Source organism: Fukomys damarensis, unplaced genomic scaffold (genome assembly GCF_012274545.1).
Source record: "Fukomys damarensis isolate Sample0158 unplaced genomic scaffold, DMR_v1.0_HiC HiC_scaffold_5, whole genome shotgun sequence".
NCBI lineage: Eukaryota > Metazoa > Chordata > Mammalia > Rodentia > Bathyergidae > Fukomys > Fukomys damarensis.
In genome coordinates, this window is record NW_022900917.1 from 17,135,453 (window position 1) to 17,158,070 (window position 22,618).

The following is a 22,618-nucleotide window of genomic DNA, read 5'->3' on the forward strand; positions in this document are numbered from 1 at the left end:
GGCAGGGTGGCACAGGCCTGTAATCCGAGCACTTGGGAGGCTGAGGCAGGAGGATCGCTCCAAGTTCAAGACCAGCCTGAGCTACACAGTGAGTTCCAGAGCACTCTGAACTACACAGTGAGACCCTGTCTCAAAAAAAATAACAACAAAAAAAGGCAACTCATTGATTAAAATCTTAGGCTCCATAGTTAACTAACTTACCTATGTATCTTCAGAGTCCTCTTTCATCCTATCCACCTTTTATGTGACGCTGACAGTGTAATTTATTGCCCCCTTAAGATGCTATTTAATGTGCTAATACATTAAAAGGGTCGTAAATACAATGAGGCATTATTACAACTGCTGCAAATCCCAGATCAAACTAAAATCTAGCCACCCCAACCCATCATCCCCGGCCCACCCCAACTACACAGCTCCCTCAGGCCCTTTCCAGTCAAAACCCAGACACTCCAGCACCTGGGATGGCCTTGCCAGGATTCGAACCTGGATCATCTGTATGGTCAGACAGAGGCTTCCAACGAGCACAAGACCAGCTGCGGGTGCAGATCCCTTCCTCACAATTAACATTCTGAAACACCAGGCATTGTCAGAGTCCAGTTTGCAGAGAGACAGGTTTGACTAGCTATTAAAAAACAGAGAACTCGGAAAGCAAATAAGCAAACATAAAGATCCAGCTATATAGTTTACACCTACAAGATACTTCCACACATACCATGTACTGTGATTGCAATTACCCTGAAGGGAGGTAACTAAAGATCCCCCTGAATTTTCACAGGTAAGTTACTGCAGAACTGCAAGAGACACAATGCCCTTTACAGGACTGGCATGATCAACAGAATAAGGAAAACCATGGTGCAAGTGCTTTACCTTGGCATTTTTCTGGGTTGGACAAAGCTTCAGACCTCTTTTGAGGCAAATTTATTCGAGGGTCCCCCACCGTGAGTCCCAGAATAGTACCTGCTGGGATTTCTGCTGGTGATGTTACTCCTTTAATAAAACAAAGGAAAAATAAGTTCACAGCAAGTCATTCATAATACATACATATTTTCTTAGGTTTCAGATTTTCTAATGAAAAATTTTCTTTGGGCTAATTATTTAAAAACATGTCTTTCCTATTATTCCCCATTGATACTGATAGAGAATAAATTAACATGCAAAAAGGGATGTTTCTTGCAAAAAAAATTAAGCTGACATGAAAGAAGTTATTTCACAATGCAATCACATATGCTTCTATCAGTGATAACTATTAACTGTTCCAGGCACCAAAATAACCAGGGGACTAAGTTTAGATGTTAGGTCAGTACCTGGTATATATATTTACCTATTTAAGAATGCCAATTATTTAGACTAGTAACATCTCAATGGTGTGTCATTTCATACACAAACATGAATATTATGTTTTATTAACTGAATTCAGGTACCTCTCTTACTTGCTTTCCTTGCTATATCATAAACAACTACAGTAAGACAAGAGCAAGACTACTTACAGGAAGCCCAACAGCATATGCTCTCTTAACCCATGTCCCTCTCCTCCCTTCCAGCCTAGTATACCCTCTGTTTACCTCCCAACAACTCAAAAATGGCTTCCTGTCTGCGGTGAAGGGAAACACTATCAGTGTTCCTACAGACATCAATCCACCAGCGGTGAGGTATCTCCTCCAAGGCCTCTTCCCCCTGAAGAAACAACAGGTCCTCCTCACCAGGTGCAGGGTGAATCAGATTTAATAACCGGTATGGATGCAATTTAGGAGCCACCCCTTCTGTTTGTTTGTGGGACCGACTGTTTTATGAGGAGTGGCACAGTTCAAGTAGTAATTACTATCAAAGTACTCTTCTAATTAGAGGCAGGGACACAGTGTTACAAATTTCTATCCAGCTTTCACACACTAGGAAATATAGCCCTGATTTTCAGAGACTACCTAATTAAGCCAGTTCACATCTCCAGCTTTCTGTGGAGCGTAGTTCCAACAAGAAAGGCCTTGGTCCTCTCCCAACATCACCACCTTCATCGTCTCCAAGGGACAACTACATCAGTACCTTTAGAAGAGATCTTCAGGTAAAGGATGAATTACTACTACAGAATTCTTAAAAATATTGCTAAGATGCACAGGTGCTCCGTAAATACCTTTTCCTGACAGAACAAGGAGTTGCGTGAGGTTTCAAAAGGCAGATCATGGGCCGGGGATTTAGCTCAGTGGTTCCATTACCTGCCTCGCAAGCGCAAGGTCCCAAGTTTGATCCCCGGTACCCGCCCCCAAAAAAATGTTTGCTGTCAAAAGGCAGATAAAGCACTGGGCACACACCAAGCCAAGAGAACCAGCAGGCAAGATTCACAGTGCAGCTCACAGAGAGGCACCATTCACCTCACAGAGCTCTGGTGTGAATCAGAGGAGTCTCCAGTACAGGCTCCAAACTTTCTAGATCCAAATCTCTACTCCACAACCTGTAAGCTACTGTGAAGCATCATCTGCAGGGTGCCACGCTGATGTTGTGTGCCACCCTGGGGACACAGTATGATACCCCTGCCGCTGTGAGGCTCACGGGCCATTGAGAGAGGCAGACACTGCATAAATGCATGAACAAGTCTGAAGGCCAAAACTGAGGAAATGTGTGTAGCACAACAGGAGGGACATGATGTAAGCTGAGGGATCAGCAAAGGTCCCCGAAGGGAAGTGAACAGACTGAATAGGGCAGACTGCAACTGGAAGGATGAGAATGGTTCAGCCAAGCAGAATGGAGGGAAAACGTCCAGCAAGCAGAAAAAAGCAGTACGAAGCTCTGAGGGAGATGAGAAGTGACACATCTAGGACAGCCAATGCTACCAAAGTGCAAAAGGTGAGGAGAGAGGAGGTTGCAAAGCCAAGAAGGTCCCACGTGGCATCATTCAGGTCATAGCAGGGCTTTGGATTTTACCTTAAATACAATGACAAGGTGCCCAAAAACTTTTAATTGAAAAGCAAAAAGTAAATAAAGTGTTAAAAGATCACTCTGTCTCTTGCATGGAGAGTGGCTAAAGAGCAGGAAGCCCTGCCAGTACAACCGGCCAGAGACAACAGCAGTGGAAACCAGGGAGAAGATGGACAGAAGCCATTTCTGTTCTTTAAAGCATCTTTTTTCTAAAAACTCAAAATTCATTCAACTCTGTCATAGTTGGCCACATCAGATCTGTGAGGCACAAGCCCTGAGAAGTGAACTGCACTAGACAGGAAAACACACAGGACCCAAACCCAGACGAGTGAATCCTAATCTAGTCTCTATGCCCTACAGCTGTGCTGTCCACACAGTAACCAAGAGCCACAGTCATTTACTCTTAATTCCTACTTAATGAAGATAGTAGAGCTACAAATTCACTCCCCAAGTCACTTTTCAAGCATTCAGTAGCCTCATGTGTCTCATGTCCACTATACTGAGACGCACAAAGGACCATCATGCTTACAGAAAGCCAAATCAGCAGTGCCGAGCTCTTACCCTTTTTGGGGATGTCAGAAACTAGCCCCAGAAAATAGGCATCACACAAGTCAAAAACTGAAAAGCTGGCATACAATTTCAGGGATTTCAGAGACATCCTCTTTTCTACACAGAGTCTGTATGTAAAGAAAAACAGTTTACTTATCACAAGCACCTAGATTTGGTCTTCTAGAAGTGAGAGATAAAAAGTTCTCTGATAAGAATAAGTAGAGAGGGCAGGGGATTTAGTTCAGTGGTTCTGCCACCTGCCTCGCAAGTGCAAGGTCCCAAGTTCGATCCCCCGTACCAAAAACAAAAACAAAAAAAAAAAATTAAGAAGTACGGAAACATTTAAAAGCCATGGCCCAAAGTATTATCAAAATACAGTATATATTAGGTTTCATAAATTTGATGAGAAAAACATGCCTAGAAAAAAGCTGACAATGTACTAGTGCTCTTACCATGTGGACAGAAGCAGCTTTCAGCGCCTCTGTTAGGATGGAGTGGGAAAGGGGACCAATAAGTCGGAATCTATTCATCTCCATGGTCAAGTCACTGAAAGACAGAAAAGATCTTACGATGGAAACTTCCATCAAATATCGTGTCTGCGCCACTTGCAAAAATGGGGTCTTTACTGGAAATGTTCAGTAGGCTCAGAGTGAATCCAACGCAGACCTGATTGTAATGCCTGTGTTTGGAGAGATCCACGAATATGGCTGACATGGATCTCTAGTTCCATCACCAATAATTTTTTTAATTGGTTTAGCAATTTCTTCATCATCTCTCCTTTTTCTTTTCTTGCCAATTTTCTCATCAGTCATTTCAGTTTGGCTTTTTTCTTGAAATAGTGTTGGAAGGGGGTTAGGTAAGCCAACAGTCGATCTGATGGGTTCCAAACACTGGCACACAGATTTTATCTCCTCTAAGATATCCTAAGGAATAGAACACATTTATTTTTAAGTTTTGGAATATGAATACATTATTACAAATTTTGTTGGTTTACTTTATATTTTACCCTTTTAAAAATTAATATTTTAGGGCCGGGGATTTAGCTCAGTGGTTCCGTCGCCTGCTTGTAAACACAAGGACCTGAGGTTCAATCCCCAGTACCAAAAAAATAAATTAATATTTTGGAGGCTAAGGATATAGGTTAGTGAGCATATGCTTAGCATGCTAAAGGGCCTGGATTGTAGCCTCAGCACTGCTTTAAAAAAAAAATTATTTTTCACATTTCTAGCCCTTAAATTACACTTAAATTAATTAAAACTTAAACTAAGTTTATCATCATCACAAGGCTTTTTGTGCCAGAGTTATGGCACATGCTTGTAATCCCAGCATTTGGGAAACTGAGGCAGGAGGATCACTGTAAGTTCAAGGCAAGCCTAAAACAAACTATACAATGAGTTCAAGAGCAGCCTAAACTACATAGCGAGACCCTGTCTCAAAAAACAAAAGAAAAAAGGTCCTTTTTCTTTCTGGCTATTGTACAGCACTTGGAACTAAAAAAGAACCAAATGTCAAATATTATATGAACAATATGACCATTATGACCAAATTAAAAAAGAAAAACATTGCAAAAAATTCACAGCCTACAGTATAAAAACAATGTTAAGAAAGGAAAATTAAGCTCAATGGAGAATTAAAATTCACCAGAATTACTGAAGCTTCTCATTATTAAATAGGCTGTCATAAGCAGCTAGACCTCAGTGAATCAATCCAAGCAAGAAGGAAGCATTAATCCAAAGGTAACACTTCAAATTATTAGCATATAAGGTTGGTTTGCATCTCTGCTGCTCCTTATGGTTTACTGAAAAATGAGATTTCGAGATTTGCCTCATTCTATAATATGGACAAATATATTACATGGGTAGTGATGGATGTGTGATGTCATTTGACATGGTAATCATTACATAATGTATACATGTATCAAATCATGATGGTGGATACCTTGAACATATCTATGATTTGTCACTGAAATATTTTTAAGTAAAAATTTTAAAGATTGAAAAAAGAATCTCCTTCATTCAATATTCACACAACTTTCTTCATTATATTCTAATATCAACTATCAGCTAAACTTTAATACTACTGTATCTGAATTTCACTGACTACTGGTGACATTTAAAAATGTAGTAGTACAATGACAGAGAAATAATATAAAGGGTCATACCTGTTTAAGAGTTGGATGAAGCCAAATCCACAACTGCCTGTTCTCAGAAGTGCCACAAGGGGTCCCCTCTGACTTCCAAATAAACGTAATGGGCCCAAGCATTTCTCTGGGATATTTATTTGCCCGGTAAAGCACAAGACTCCCTTGGCGCTTTCCAGACAAGCAGTGAACTGCTGCAAAGGTCAGGCCTGACACAAACACAAGCAAAATACTCTGATCCCAAGTATTGGCACCGTAATGTTATTTCCTCCCAGACACACTGTTCTTTACTGTCTCTAGAAGGAATGAAATTTTGGTTTTGCTTATAGCTTAGATTATAGCCTCGCACATAGTTAGTTCTCAATAAATATTTATTAAATGAGTGATTCAATGAGTTTCTGTAAAAATCTAAAACTAAGATCACTCCACCAGAATGGTTTCTTCACTTTACACCTAAAAACGTTGTAGACTTAAATGCCATCCCAACCTGTCTTAAATGAGCACTCTCAGTGGGAAAGATGGTCTTATGTTTAAATTTCAAAATGCTTACAACAGATACTCATTCGTAAAATGAATAAATGTACAAAAACTAAAATAGGACCCAACTTTGAAACAAGATTACCTGTATCTATGCTACACATTTGAGAAAGTGCCTTGAGTATTTCTTCTTCTTTGCCCTTCAACTCCAAACAACAGTAGTAGGACAAATCCTGCACAAAGAGGAAACACAATTAAATTGCTTAGAAATAACATAGGGCACAGGATAACGTAGGGGATTTAGCTCAGTGGCACCACCGCCTGCCTCACAAGTATAAAGTCCTAAGTTCAATCCTCCAATACCAAAAAAATAAAAAAAATTTTAAAAAGCAAAGAAATCAAATAGGGCAAAACTACCAAGAAGCCAAAAGCTCTGGGGGTCAGAAGAACAAATTACCAAAGTTAAGTTTTTCAATGTCGAAATCTGACATTACATTAGCAAATATCCTTAACCAATCTGAATTGAAATGAAAAATGAATCTCCATTTAAATATGTGTCATACTTTCAAGCAGGAAAATCTGTTTTCTCCCATACTCAGAGGCTAGCTCAAAGTAGGGTATAAAAATGGCTGCTTTTAAGCAAAGGATTACTCATCCCCCAAAATCTACATAAGGTAAAAAAACTACACTAGAGTAAGCAAGACAGTAATAAATTCTGCAAAATTACACTAAGTTGCTCACTCTGGTTAACTAGTGCGGAACCTCAGGATCATGTAACACAGAGCCCAGACACAAAGTAACAATGGTTTTATCCCATATTCTTCCCAAGCTCAGTCTTGCCCATGATGGGGAACTTTAAAAAAGCAATGTACGAGGAAAAATAAGGGTAACAAGAGTAAGAATTTACCAACTTAAATAAGATGAAGTAAAACTGAACTGAGTTGGTAAGATCAACACCTTAAAGAGCTGTAACAACAGCTGTAGTCCCTGAGCGGTTACTGAGTGCTAGGCATTGGGTTAACTCCATAGAAAATTGTCACTGAGTCTTCCAGACCATCTACAAAGCAGGTTCTACTGTTATTTCACAGACGAGGACACAGGCAGAGATGGCTGCTTGTGCAGTCGCACAGTCAAGTGGAGCCTGGAATTAAATCAGGCTCTCTGATCCAAAACAAAGCCCTTGGCCACACCTGAAACAATTTACATACACTTAGCAATTGGAGCTAAAGGCAAATTATATCTGTGATTTTGACAAATTCAGATCAACCAATGCCACCACTAACGCACACAAATCTTCCTACTAACAGTGACTCACTTTCCGTTAACAGTGGCAGATGAATCTCACCCAAACTGATATAGCTGGGTGACAGGAGAGCACAATGGTGGGAGCGTGGAGCCCTGGAGTCAGCTTCACTACTCCCAGGATGTACAGTCATAGGTACCTCACTTTCCTCTCTGTAAAAGGGAAACAGTGATAACTCCCTGCCTTGTGCAAATGCGCAAACATGTAAAGCATATAAAACAGGGCAGGTATATATTAAACACTCTAAAGTATCTGTTCCTATTAGCTATGACTTTTATTATTCAGGGCTGATCAAACATTAAGAAAATATTGGATTAAAAAAATTTTTTTAAATAGTTGATGACTTCAGCAAAAAATCTACACCAAAAAAGAAGTAATTCATTCTGAAATAACTGTATCTTAAACTGGAGAGGTGGCAGAGTGCAGTGGGAAAAGCATTGGATAGGAGAATCAGAAGCCGTCAAGACCCCCCAATAACCCGTGTGGCCCTGGGCAGGCCACTTCACCTCTCTCAAACTCTGCTTCAACATAAATGAGGGATTTGATCACACCTAATCATTTCCGCTGCAGAGTTCACAAGTCAAAGGCTCTTTAAAAGTTCTGGCATTCACTTTACATTGATTAGACTAGCTATCATTAAAAAAACACAAAATACATGTTGACAAGGATGTGGAGAAATGGAACCCTCTTGCGCCACTGGTGGAAATGTAAAATGACACAGTTGTTATGGAAAATGATATGACACCTCAAAAAATTAAACACAGAATGATCATATGACCCCACAATTCTACTTGTGGCTATACATTTACAACAGCTGAAAACAGACACTCAAATGGTATTTGTAGTATTTTTGTTCACAGTTACATTATTCACAGCCAAAACAGAAGCAACCTGTGTGTCCATTACAGAGGTAAACAATTATGCACACAAAACAGTACTTACTATTCAGCCTTAAAAAGCAAAAAAAAAAAAATTATTATTTTTTTTGGTTTTTGAGACAGGGTCTCACTATGTAGTTGAAACTGACCTGGAACTCACTATGTAGCCCAGGCTGGTCTCGAACTCACAGCAATCCTCCTGCCTCAGCCTCCCGAGTGCTGGGATTACAAGCGTGAGCCACCACGCCTGGCTTTTGTGTGTGTGTAGTGTGTGTGTGTGTGGTACCGGGGATCAAACTTGGGTCCTTGTGCTTACAAGGCAAGTGGCAGAACCACTGAGCTAAATCCCCGGCCCCTAAAAAGGAAATTCTGACAAGTGCTACAGCATGGATGAACAGCACAGACATTACACTAAGCAAAATATACTCAAAACAAATGGACAGATATTATATGATTCCTCTCATGCTAGTATCTAAAGGAGTCAAATTAAAAGACAGAAAGTACGGGCTCAGTAGTTCTGCCACCTGCCTCACAAGCACAAGGACCACAGTGCAGTCACCAGTACCAAAACAATAAAATTTAAATTTAAAAAAAAGACAGTAGAATGGTAGTTGCCAGAACCTAGGGGAGAGAGGAGTAGGGACTCTGCTACTGGATACAGAATTTCAGTTTAGAAAAGTGAAAAGTTTTGGAAATGGATGATGGTGTTAGCAGCATAACCACAATGTACTGAATACCGAAGAACTGTTCAATTAAAAATTGTTCGTCTTGCAAGCGCAAGGACCCTAGTTCAATCCCCAGTACCAAAAAAAAAAAAAAAAAATTGTTCAGGGTTCAGTGGAAATGCTATATCATGTCCATTTACCATGATTTTCTAGAAAAGGCTTTTATTATCTGCTATATTGCTTTCAAGAGATATCAGTGGACACCACTACCAATGGCTTTCAAAATGTGGCCAAGGCCACCATGCTACTGAAAGATACACCCTTTTGCAAGGAATAAATTTCTAAGTATGTACAGGGAGAGAGATAAAGCAATTAATTGTATTAGCCATTGTTGATAAACTACATTATGAAGCTCTAAAACAAAACATCCTCTCAGCCGGGCATGGTGGCGCACCACCTGTAATCCCAGCACTCGGGAGGCTGAGGCAGGAGAAGCACTGTGAGTTCGAGACCAGCCTGGGCTACACAGTGAGTTCAAGGTCAGTCTCAAATACATAGTGAAACCCTGTCTCAAAAAAAAGAAAAGTCCTCTCAAGAAGTTTATAATTTAAATCATGCTTCCTGGCATGCCACTGAATCATTTACAACTAATGGGCCCTGTGAGCACTGAACAAGCTATCTCAGCATCTGCTGCTGCCGCTGAGTGACTACTTGACTAATCCACACGGAGTGAGTCTTAGCCTGACAACCAAAGCCCACACGAGCTGACTCTACTTATGCCTCCAATCTAATCTCACCCTAACAGTCACCTTGTTCTCAGTCTCTCCACCTTTGTCACAAAGAATCTGTTCTAATTTTCCACTCTCGTCCTGCTTCCTTCTGCCTCCCTCACTCTCCCAGCTTATCCTTAAACTCAGCTCATCCACTGCGGCCAGGTGCCTTATTTCCCATGAAATGTTCGCTGCTCTACATACTTTTCTCTTACTACCATGTACTTGGCTAATTTGGTCACTGTTAGCCTCTCCCACCAACTTTAAGCTGTTTCATCTCCAGTACCCAGCAAAGTACCATAGTACTTTTCATTTTCAAGATGGACAACCTCACAGACCGGACCCTGATATATCATAAACTATTCTAAAGGGCAACACTGGAAAGGACCGAAACGAAAAGAAAAAGAAAGCCCATGGAAAAGCATACCTGAAGGAGGCAACGGTTTGTCATGGCTCGGTAGCAGGCTCTGTGGCTCTTGACTGTGGGCCTCTCCCCTAGGCAATAGCCCCACCTTTTCACCATGTGAAACCGTTTGGCATGCCAGATGTGAGTTTCTAACCATATGTTCTTTCTTTGTCTACGATTAAATTCTTGTGTCCGGTTTATGTGACATCTTCGAGCTTTATGGCATTTATTTTTTGAATGTTCTTTTTTCTGATGCACAGCCTTCTCCGCCTACAGGTTCAAGAAGAGACACAGATCTTAGTCTGTAAGCATCTCAGAACCAGGATAAATGTTAGGAGTTCAAACAAGTCACTTCAGAATTAAGTACAGACCCCATTAGTTTGCTTAATTTGTTAATTTGCTGGTTTCACTAGTATAAATAGAAAATGGAGACAATGGAAAGAGTAAAAATTTAGAGATAGGTAATCCTAGGAAGAAAGCACATTCATCACTCACTAAAATGGGCAAGCTTCACCCACTATGAAGATGAGGATATTTATGAAATTTCAAAAGTTACACAAGCATAATGTGGTTATTTACAGAGGACAAGAAAGCCTAAGTCAAACTCTAGCTGCTGCTGCTTGTTTCAACCTGTAGGGATGTAACTAAAACCAAAAATGCAAGATCAAAATATAAAAGCGGCAAAAATGCTATCAATTGCTAAATGTTACTAGTGGGAAACAGATCTTATATTAAATCTATAACACAAAATTCCTGGTTAGTTTTCATTCTTTTGCACAATCAAGCTATACTTTAGTGAAAAAATTTTGGTATTAATTTGTGAGCCTCATAAGGATAAGGACTTCATCTCACTGAACTCTAACCCCACTCCTAGCATGGTGCTGGTAACTGAAGGCCACTCAATAAATTTTGAACTAGTAAAGACACATGCAGCTTAAATAACATTAAAATGCTCAAGTCCAAAATTTGGGCTACAAATCACAAGTACATTGCACAAAATTAAAAATGAGGGCCAAAGGCCAGGGATTTAGCTCCACGGTTCCTCCACCAGCCTTGCAAGCACAAGGACCTGAGTTTGATCCCTGGTACCAAAAAAAAAAAAAAAAAAAAAAAGAGTTCAAGCTTTCAACTTTGAAGAAGTCACACAGTAAATGCTGCTAAGCACCGGTGTTGCCTTTACAGAAGCAAAACGCTCCTCTGATAAAAGTCAGAATTTTACTTTACGTTTAAGAAGAATAACATCATCTATTTCACACCATTAAAAGAGAAGACTTCCAAATGTGCTCTTTTAAAGTAGCTTTAACATCTAAATGCCTACTAATATGGCTTAAGGAGGGTGGAGAGGACTAGATTAAAAAAAACAATCAAAAAAATTTTTAAATATGAGTATGTTGCTTTCTGATTTTCCCTCTTTTTAATGTCTTTTAAGTGAGCTGGGCATGGTGGCTCATGTCTGTAATCCCAGCACTCGGGAGGCAGAGGTGGGAGAAGTGCCTGAGCTACATAATGAGTTCAGGACCAGCCTGAACTACAAAATGAGACCATCTCAAAGAAAGCAAAAAAAATAAAAATAAAAATAAATGTCTTTTTAATTTTTTATTTTTTATTTCTCAGTTTCTTCTAGAAAATACCAACCTAAATATTCACACTAAATGAAACTCCTACCTCCTTCTGGGCCATCTCCTGCAGCCGTCTGGGAAGGCGTTTAACATTGTGGCTCATGGCCCTCCGTCTCATGTGCCGTGGCAAGGTCTGGAAAACCAGCGAATTAGAAGACTTCTGGGTCACAGCCTTTAACATAGCACTTATTTCAGCAGCTCGTGCTTGAGCAAAAGTAGAAGCTGTTGAAGGAAATGATATGGTGAAAACTAAGTCTTGAATCAGCACCTTTTCCAGTGGACTCCAGGAAGAAGACAGATTTGAAATATGTGAGCTTATAGTTAGTTCACTCACCACTCTTAAGACCCATTACATAAACACTGACAATAGTTATTTCGGTTACATCATTGTGGGAAGATTCTCCTTTAATTTTTATTTCAAATTTCCTATTCAGTTTTACTTTTGTAGTTCAAAAAAAAGTTTAAAAACAACTTTATAAGGAGGTCTTAAAAACAGGATCACGGGCCGGGGATTTAGCTCAGTGGTTCCGGCGCCTGTCTCACAAGTACAAGGACGTGCGTTCGATCCCCGGTACCAAAAAAAAAACAAAACAGGATCACAATGAAGTATAATGAGTCTGCCAAAAACTGTGTACACACTTCAAAGGAAAAGAAAAGCTTGTATAAATATCTTAATACTCCTGATGTAAAAATCCTGTAGACTTTTACCTACGGGAGATCCTAAAGGATGCCATATATGGCAGAAAACTCACTACACTGCCAGCCCTTAAGAGAAGAAACTGAAAACGCATGTGCCGCAATCTCAATGGACACTCAGATCAAGGTTACCTAAGCAGCAGTTCGTCACTCTAATAAATGTCCAGAAGCTAATGGTTACCTCTTCAAGCACCTCTTGTAGAGGACAAAGGCAATTTGTATTAATCTCATGATATCTCAATAGATTTAGTATTGAAATACTTATGCAAGTTTTACTTTTCCAGAAGTATATATATACACATTTTTGGTAAACTCTGTTTATATGTGCAATATAATCACACCCTTTTTTAAGAACAGAAAAAATGTTTAACTGTAGTTTTGACACCAAACGTTTCTTTCTTAATATTTCCCAAACACATAACTAATATTTTTGGTTATCTTTATTGAAAAACAGATTATTTTTAAGTAGTAAACAGGATGTTAGGGAAATATAAGTGAATCTGCCAACGCATGGAGAGGCCAGGAGGTATATCTAAAGGGTGCACAAGAAATGTAAGGTTTATGTGGCAGAGGAGATGGAGGGGCGATGGGAAATGAGTCTGGAAACACCTGGCGAGAGGCTTTTAAACAAAGGTCTTGGTTGCAATTAGAGTGTGTTGAGTTTGCTTCCATTTTGGAGAATGCCACATTAACAAGTGTGGATGGAACATTATAGAAGGGTGGGTGGAAGTTCAGAGATAAGCTCACAAATAAAGGCTTAAAAGATGGATAACACAAAAGGTCCTGAGTTCGAGCCCCAGTACCAAAAAAAAAAAAGATGAATACAAGGGAGAAAAGCTGAAAAAAGAAGAGCATCAGGCCTAAGAAAGTTATGGCCAAAGTCCAGGCTGGTGTGAGAGGGTCCAAGTAGATGAACTAGAGGAGAGAGGCAAGGGACACAGAGCCAGGATACTGCAGAGGGCGATTTATATGCGACTGCACGAAAAACAAAGAGTACATAACACAATCAGATGAGTTTCCTTCCCAATACTCACCAGTTATATACTTGGGAATCTCCTGAGACGTCCCATCAGGTCCTGCTTTCCAGCCTCCCTTTTTTTTAAACGTGAGTTTGGAGGAAGACTGCTCATTCATGTTAGGCTCGGGCTGTGTGTGGGGCATCATCTTGGTTTGCCGCTGTCGTGAAGTTCCAGAATGAGGTTCTAATGCATTTTCAAAAAGAAAACAAAAAGAAACAGGTCACCCTTACCAGAGTTAAGGATTACAGTGCATAACTAACATTTGTTGGGTTGTAACATTTTGTTTTGAATCCCACAGCAAACCTTAAGGTGGCTATTATTATTTTCTCTTTTTTTTTTTTTTTTGGTTGTGAGGGATCCAACTCTAGACCTTGCACTTGCAAAGGCAGGCAGCAGATTCACTGAGCTAAATCCCAGGCGCTATTATTTTCTCTTTTTATAAGAGGAAGGATCTCGAGAACAGAAGTGAAATAAGTTGCCCTGGTCACAGAGCTAATCATGACAGTATGACATATAAAGGAACCTTGGCTAGAACACATACAAGGAAAATGTCTCTTTTGCATACTTACAGTGCAACATGAATTTTAAACCTAGGTTCCTTGCTACACTACGGTCTGAATGTTTGTGTTCTCTGCAAATTCACACAGTGAAATTCTAACCACCAAGGTAGTGGTAGTAGGAGATGGGGCCTTTGGGAGGTAATGTCATGGGAATACAGCCCTCATGAATAAGATATAATGTCCTTATATAAGAGGTTCCAGAAAGACCCCTCACCCCTCTACTGTATAAGTGCAGGGAGAAAGTGGCATCTGTGAACCAGACACTGAACCTGGTGCTTGATCTTGGACTGCTTTGCCTCCAGAACAGTGAGAAACATACTTATTATTAGAAGCTACCTAGTTTATGCTATGTTGTTACAGCAACCGAAAAGACATGCTCTTAAATGTGACAATCCACAGGATTTTGTGTACGCAGTCTCATCCTAATTGGCACTGTCAAGTCAGAAGACACTTTTAGGGCTGGGGATTTAGCTCAGTGGTTCTGCCGCCTGTCTCACAAGCACAAGGTCCCAAGTTTGATCCCCAGTACCAAATAAATAAAAAATAAATCTCAAATTATTTAGGCAGAATCAATGCACACTGTTCTCCAAAGCAGGCCACTGCTTTTTCTTCCCTCCCAAATTGGCATTTTTCTACTGCTGTCCCAGTGGTGAACAACTGGTCACCTTCCTATCACCTTATAAGGTTCCAAAATCAGCACACATGTCAAATGCAGATATGATGGCTGTACAGTATTATTTCTTTCAGGGAACAGAAATATAACTAGTAACAAATGCTAAGGTAGAAATAAAGGATATCAGTTCTAAAATATGCAGAGTGGCACAGTAGAGTTATGCTCTACCGAGTGACACTGAACAGTGAATTGGTAAGTAATGAACTCTCTGCTCCTAGAGGGAGTGTGTGTGTGTGTGTGTGTGTGTGTGTGTGTGTGTGTGTCACAATAATTTTAAATCCTGAAAATGTTTCCTGGTAGATTTCATCGACTTCATTTTACAAGAGAGAAAATAAAGCTCAGAACCATCAAGTGAGTCCCATGAGCAAGGCCACAGCTGAGATTCAAGCCCCGGGGAGAGCCAAAGATCCCTGCACCACCCAGCACTGCCCTTCTGCAGTCTCCACCTCCGGCCTTGTCCACGTGACCACTGAAACAAGACAGCACCTGGAACCTACACATGAGGTGACTCAGTTTTTCCTGCTCTGTGCATCTCAGAAATGAGCACCAAATCTCCAGTGGGAGTTGATTTTGGGGGTCACAAATAAACTTTAGCCGGAGGCAAATTTGCAAATACAACATTTGAAACTAGCAAGAGTCTGATCTATTTGTTAATTTGGCTCCTTTACTACTTAGATGACAACTACTATCAAAAGGAGCTGGCAAAAGCAATTCAATCCAAGTGAAAGTGCATCTTACCTTGTTTTTGAACTTGGAAAGGTTTCCCCCCTCCATTATGGTGCTTTATGCTTCTATCAGCAACAAAGCCAGAGGATAAGGTCACATTAGTGGGCTGGTTTCTCATTTTCTTAGCATGCTTTCTTTCTTTTGCATTAGACATTTCTGGAAAGGAAGTAACAAATTTAATACAGCAAGAGGGAACTCCCATTAGATAATAATAAATTTAATATTTATACAACTCAAATTTGATTCATTTGTATAATAAATCTTCATTTACTGTACATAGATTGATACCAAAGAGGAAAATTTCAAAGTCATAAGTGCTATTAACACCCAAACCCGTTTAAATAGAAAAAATGAAATTTATTGGCATAAGAATTCCTATGGTACATTTCTGTTTGTGTTCCCAAATAATTAAGTCATATACAAATGTTGACACTGCATCAAGTCTGATGGAAGAATAAAAAAGGAAGTGAGATTAGATCACCATGCATAAAAAATTAGTTAAAACATTTTATCATGATTCCTAGCTGAAACAAGAACCACCCGAATCAACAGCATTTATAATACTATTCCAAAGTAAACATAAATGACTGATGCCTTCATTTCTACTACTGAGATGATGCTATCTATATCATTAATTCACAACAGCAACAATACTTTTGAAGTAAAAAGGATAAAGAATAAAACAGTAGAGCCTCACTGATTTACTCACTAGTTCTGAATTCTCAAACTCAACACCCACCTTTATTCACTGATTCGGCTTAAAACACTTATTTTCTACTTTAAAATGAAATTCATTAATAACATGACCTGTTAGAGACACACTTTGGTTAGCAGGCACCCTATAATATATGCCTTAACTGTAACATAAAGGACTAAAACGTAACTTCATGTAATTATTTCACCACTATTATGCTAGATGGTCTTTTAGAATAGAGATTTTCAATCCAGAGGATAATCACACCAATACAAATGTGGGGAGAGGCACTGGCACAATCCATAAAGCTGGAGAAGGGTCCTGGAAACTCCTACCCCAAGCAACAGACATCAACGCTTTCATTGCTGACTGTGAGGAGGTCTGCAAGGTCCTGCACAGACATACTAGAAAGTAGGGAAGTTCAATGCACCCAGGTATTCACCAAGATGTTCTTAACACATCAGTATTTTAACACTAGTCTTTACTTTCGCCTATACATAAAATTACCAGGTACAAAGGCAAAACAATTCAAGGGTATTATACTTATTCCTCATGGAGATGCTAACAATGCCCCTGGAGACAGTTTTCCAAGTTGGTTGTTACAGCTCAGATTTAAAATGTTCCCCAAAAGATCATGTATTCAGAGAATGGGACTTGCAAAGGCAATCAGATCATGCAATTGTAATTTGATGGCATTATTGGGAGGTGACAGAAACAGGAGACAGGACCTAGATGAAGGGGGCAGACCATGGAGACATGACATTGGAACTCTATCTGGTCCCCAGCCCCTTTCTCTCTGGCTCTTTCCCTCTTTCTTTACCTCCTAGCTGCCGTGAGGTAAGGAGCTTTTCTTTTCCATGATATTTTTGTTTCACCTTGGTCTAAAACCAATGGAACCAAATGACCATGGATTGAAATATCTGAAACCGTAAGCCAAAGTAAGTCTTTCTACATCTAAGTTGTGTTTTTAAGTATTTAGTCATAAAGACAAAAGCTAACACAATGATGAACATTCCTTGGAAAAATGCCTCCCCAAAAAGGGTGCAAACTTGCTTTGATTTATTATATTACAGCAAGTTTCAGTATATACTAAAACTGTGCAACCAATATTTTCATATAAATCAAATTTAGATACTAGACCACTACGGATTGCTCTGCACATGCAGGGTATCTAACATTCCAGGCCCCTGTTCATTAAATACCAATCATTATGCCAACCAAACACTACACAAACTTTCATCCACATCAGGATTGCACATTCCCACAAAGCCACTAAATTAAGTACATGCTGTTTACTATACCTCCTTTTCCAGTGTAACATCTCATCCAAAATTAAGAGCTGTTTGTGTGGTAGTATCTAAGAGTCTTCCTTTTGGACTTAGAAAAGACCTGAACTCAATTATCTTTCTTAACACTATTCAGTTATATCTTAGGAAATTATTTTTCCTCCTGAACCTCAAACTCTTCCTCAACAAGTGGGAATAATCACAGATTTGTGAGAATTAAGTAAACTTTATATACATATTTATAAGGTTTTGGCCAGGTGTGGTGGTGCACACCTGTACTCCCAGTACTTGGAGGCTAAGCCAGGATGATCTCCATGAGTTCAAGGCCAGCTTAGGCTACACAGTCAGTTCAAGGTCAGCCTGATCTACATAGTGGTACCCTGTCTCCAAAAAAACAAAGTTTTAAAAAATAAGCTTTAGGCTTCACAAAACGAATATACATAATTTATTTAGCATAGGGCTTTATACAAACTAAATGCTCAGTTTAAATTAGCTACTATTCTTCAATTATAAATAGGTGTTTAGGTCATTTCACTGTGCTTTTACCTCAATGAAAGACAACTATAATTGCACCCTAATAAATGTGTAGAAAGTGAGTGGAGTCCTGAAAAACTAGTTAGCTAGTGAAACATATGATTCAGAGCAGTCTTCAAAAGAGCTATTCAAAATATTTTACAAGCAATTTAGTCTGCCTACTGTACTGTACTTGAATCAGAAGAGGACTACCCTAAGATCCCTGGCTATGCTCAGGATTAGAATGGGCCAAAGGCAGGCTGGTGCTGGGGGATTAAGGTAACCCTGGAAGGTCACATCTCTATCTTTGGTTCCTGACTAAAAGATGGGAGGATTAAAAACAAGGCACACGCCTGTTGTCATCCCAGCACTCTGAGAGGCTGAGGCAGGGGGATCACAGTTTGAGCTCAGTTTAGTGACCAAGCAAGATGCTGTCTCAAAATAAAAAAAATATAAAAAGAGCGGAGATGTAGCCCACCACCAAGGTACTGGGTTCAATGCTCAGTGACAGGACAGGGGGGAAAAAAAAGATGAGGAAATTAATTAGCAGTGATCCTTATTCAATTCCAACAGCAAAAAGAATAACTTTTTTGGAATGCATCCTTATGAAGTCTGAAAACTAAGCATAAAATAGCTTCCAGAATGTCATATTTTCTCATACAGCCTAGTATCCCCCGACCAGATATATCCATTGGTATTGTACACTCCGCCTTGAGAACCTAGGAACTAATCACAGATATCTCTATTTTCTTCCCGATCTAAAAAACCTGCTGATTCAGACTTCATAGACTATCTAATGCTAAAAAAAAAGGCCATACATGGTGGCACACAGCTGTAATCCCAGAACTCTGGAGGCTGAGGCAGAGGAGGATTGCCATGAGTTTGAGGCCAGCATGGGTTACATAGTGAGTTCAAGGCCAGCCTGTGCTACATAGAGAAACCCTGTCTCAAAAAACCCACAAATAGATAAATTTAAAACTATCTTGTTTCACAAAGCACATTTCATAATTGAATTATCTGTAATGTTCCAAGAGAGGTACTTTTTAAAGAATCACATGGCATCCAGGCATGGTGACACATAGCTGTAATCCCAGCACTCTAGAAGTATCAGGATTCCAAATTCCAAATTTAGTGAGACCTTATCTCAAAATAAAAAATAAAAAGGACTGGAGATATAGTCATGTGCAAGGCCCTGGGCTCAATCCCCTGTATTGCCAAAAAAAAAAAAAAAACCATAAAGTGAATTATTTTGTCCAGTTTAATCAAATTTAAGTAGCTTTTGGGTACTTCCTATATACCTAACAGTTTAGGGCGATATGTAATATATCCTACTATAATACAATAGTATAGGATATAGTTTAATTGCTTGAAAGGGTCTTATCTTAGGTATCTAACATGGAGAACTTATGTGCCAGCCACTGTTCTACATGCCTTATTCATTTAATTCTCACACTGCTGTGAGGGAGGTACTAGGATCTACCCCCATTTTATAAATGAAACTGAAGTGTACAGCAGTTATATAACCTATCCAAAGCCACTAACCTTTCTGTGATCGTTTTGGGATTCAAATCAGGCAATCTGCCTATATTCACTTTTGTTTTGCTTTTTTAGACAAGGTCTTGCTATGTAGTTCAGGCTGGCCTCAAACTCACTAAAATCCTCCTGCTTCAGCCTCCTCCCTGCTAGAAATAGAGAATAAAATCATATACAAAAATTCTATAGGACTGGGGATTTAGTTCAGTGGTGCCGTCACCTGCCTGGCAGCACTAGGTCCTGAGCTCGATCCCCGGTACAAAAAACAAAACAAAAAAATACCATTATTTTGGAGTATAGCAAACTAGGAAACTCAGTAAGAGAAAAAAATGAATCAGCAGGAAAAGTCAGGATGAAAATAGGATTTCAATTGGCTGGATTTTGGGTAGAAAAGGACGCAAGTTATTCTGGAACCTACAGTATGAACAGGAGTGAGGACTCTGGATGACTGAAGAGAGAAGAAAGAGGATATAACTAAATAAGATAGTGGAGGCCAGACTGAAAGGACTTTTGTTCCAGGTGAGAGCCCTAAACCCGAAAAAGATCAAAATTCTAAAACTTCTTCAGCCTGAAGCAAAAAAAAAAGCATTTCATAGAACAAAATGAGAGACAACCAAAGGGATTCTCATAGTAAGTTTTGGAAGCAGGGAGGACAAAGATTTTTTTCGCTATTGTATCGCCAGTACGCAGCACACCGCCATGCACAGTGCAAGGGCTCAGTATTTGCTGACTGCAAGCCTGAACGCATGAATGAAAAGGTGGTGCAGGCCTAAAACGCAAACATTATTAACAGGATAAGAAATATTCAGCCCTGTACAACACGTTCTGACACAGCACGACCTGCCCAGAGACCAACTCTGGGACTATTATCTGGATCAAGAACATACTCTTTTCTTTTGAAATCAGATCTCCGTCCTAAGGCTCTGGCCGTATCCCAGGAGACCTTGAAAAGCCAGAGAAGCGGGTCTAGAGGCCAGGACGCGGGAGCCGGAAGGTGGCCAACGCCCCAGATTCGGCGTGGTCCCGTGAAGGCTCCATCGTGTTCCCTTAGGGTGGAAGAAGAGCGCAATCGTCTTCCCAGGACAGCTTCCGCCCGGCGGAGCAACGAGAGGAAAGGCCAGACCTAGGGACTCAACTGCGCGAGACTGAAGAAGGCTCCGGACCGGGAAGAGGGGCCCGGGGCGCAGGTAGCAAGAACCAAAGGTCAGCAGTCTGAGAGTCCACGCGCAGGCCGCCACGCACAGGGTCGTGGACTCGAACTCGCGGACCCTGGAGGGCACCGACGCCTCACGACCTACCTGCCAAACGTTCTCAGGGCTCCCCGGGTCAGAATGACAAGACCGTGACAGTCCCTCCGAGGCGACCGGCGCGGCAAACTAGCAGGATAACGCATGCGTAACCCCGGCCGCCGTCTCCACGTGGCCTGGAGCCGATCGCAGACTACAATTCCCAGAATGCCTAGTGGCGGGTGGAGCTACTCGGGGCAGTTTGTTCAGTTCAGGGAAAGGAGAAGCGGTCTGGACTAGAGCTTGGACTTCTCGCTGAGTGACAGCGTGTGAGAACATTAGCTATGACGTCCCTGATCAAAAAGGTGATCAGCACGGCGAAAGCCCCGAAGGCCATTGGGCCCTACAGGTAATGTGGTTTGTGGGAGCACAGACGGACCCTAGGCGTGCGCAGTCGGTGCTGGGCCGCGCCAGGTCAGACCAGGCTTGTCCTCTGGGTCCTCCGTTTCGACCCCTGGAGCGCGCGAGGCAGCCAAGCCCGGACCGGGGACGCATCCAGGGACCCGTAGAGTTGGGACCCCCCAGGAGGACCGGGAGCTCGTTCTCTGAGGACTTTGCCCCCACATGGGCTGCCTGGCTTCCAACCTACCGCAAAGTTTTCTCTGCTTAGAAGTGGTCTGATCCCGGTTTTTTTGTTCGGGAGGTGTAGTTCTGGAGTTTTTGTTAAACTCCCTGGGAAGTTTATTGGTGAGAGCTTTATTGAGATTTAATTCTCCAACCATAGAATTCATACCTTTAACGTAGATAGTTCAGTGGTCTTTACTGTACTCAGAGTATATAGCTATCACCACTATACTCAAAGTATATCGCCTTCACCACATTCTAATCTCAGAACATTTGCATCACCCCCAAAAGATAACCCATACCCGTTCGCTCCCTCTTCTCCACCCACCCCCACCTTCCAGCCCAACAACTATGAAGATACTTGCTACCTCTGTGAATTTATTTGTTCCAGACATTTCCCATAAATAGAATCTTTGTGACTGGCTTCTTTCACGTAGCATAAGATTTGGTCTAAACCTCTCAATTTAAAGGGTAAAATCCCACGTGGTTGCTCTTGTAGGTGCAGCTGAGTTCTTTTCACAGAAGTGCTTAGCAAATCTCTGCGAATCTACCCAACGCTTGGTTTTTACAACATGTATAGAAAGGTGTTGTGATATTTATGAATTCATTGCCCATGTTCATTTGCCACTAATAAAATCAGATGCAACTAATAACAAAGGTCATTTTCTAAGACTGTCCTATATACTCTAGCTAAATATGAATACTGGCAGAAAGATGGCCCTGTGCACTTTTCAGAAGTACTTGTAAATAGGAAGGTTAATTCTGTTTTTAAAAAGTCATTTTTTTGGAAACAAAGCATTTCATATAGGGAGGGGAGGGGGGGAATGGGAAAAAAAGAAGAGGCAGGTGTACATTCCTGGTACCTGCAAAGAGGCAGGTACATTTACAGATGTACAGGTGCAAATTCCCTATGATGAGTGTTATCATTATGTATATCTAAAATGTACCAGTAAACGTTTCACTAAAAAAAAAATAGAAAAAGTCATTTTTTAAAAATATCTGAGCTTTAAAACCATTCGATCTTGTTCTCTATGTTCTTGGCAAGTTTGTCCCCTTAATGTAGTTTTTGCATATTTTTAATTTTTCACTCAGATGTACCCTATAACCATTTTTCTTTTTCAAAATACAGTTTATTTGTGTCTGTTCCTTGTTAAAAGAACAAAATCTGGAAAACTTTTACAGCTGGGACCGATATGTACTGAATGCCTGCCTACATGCAAGCACTTCAGGGATGAAAAAATATGTAAAATGCAATGAGGAAAGCATTCACACACTGGAGTAAAGAAAAAGAAACATTAGTGCATCCTTTATGGCAGGTACCTATCTCCATTTTACAAAAAAAAAAAAAAAAAAA

The 22,618-nt window shown here is 40.4% G+C and overlaps 2 protein-coding genes across 2 annotated transcripts in view; one reads left to right on the top strand and one right to left on the bottom strand.

The window, feature by feature from the left end:
- Pop1 (POP1 homolog, ribonuclease P/MRP subunit) overlaps positions 1-20,807 on the bottom strand; it is a 34,536-nt gene extending 13,729 nt beyond the window's left edge. The window contains exons 1-11 of the mRNA XM_010619572.2: positions 20,713-20,807; positions 15,401-15,544; positions 13,445-13,612; positions 11,761-11,936; positions 10,117-10,365; positions 6,219-6,306; positions 5,618-5,805; positions 4,123-4,379; positions 3,909-4,002; positions 1,563-1,674; positions 868-987 (exon numbers count right to left, since the gene is read on the bottom strand). Coding sequence (XP_010617874.1) covers positions 868-987; positions 1,563-1,674; positions 3,909-4,002; positions 4,123-4,379; positions 5,618-5,805; positions 6,219-6,306; positions 10,117-10,365; positions 11,761-11,936; positions 13,445-13,612; positions 15,401-15,542 — 1,594 coding nt within the window. The 5' untranslated portion in view covers positions 15,543-15,544; positions 20,713-20,807. The remainder of the gene's footprint in view (positions 1-867; positions 988-1,562; positions 1,675-3,908; positions 4,003-4,122; positions 4,380-5,617; positions 5,806-6,218; positions 6,307-10,116; positions 10,366-11,760; positions 11,937-13,444; positions 13,613-15,400; positions 15,545-20,712) is intronic.
- Positions 20,808-20,863: 56 nt separating this feature from the next.
- The window catches only part of Rida (reactive intermediate imine deaminase A homolog), a 13,582-nt gene continuing 11,827 nt past the window's right edge, over positions 20,864-22,618 (top strand). The window contains exon 1 of the mRNA XM_010619571.3: positions 20,864-21,049. Within this exon, the coding sequence (XP_010617873.1) occupies positions 20,985-21,049 (65 nt within the window). The 5' untranslated portion in view covers positions 20,864-20,984. The remainder of the gene's footprint in view (positions 21,050-22,618) is intronic.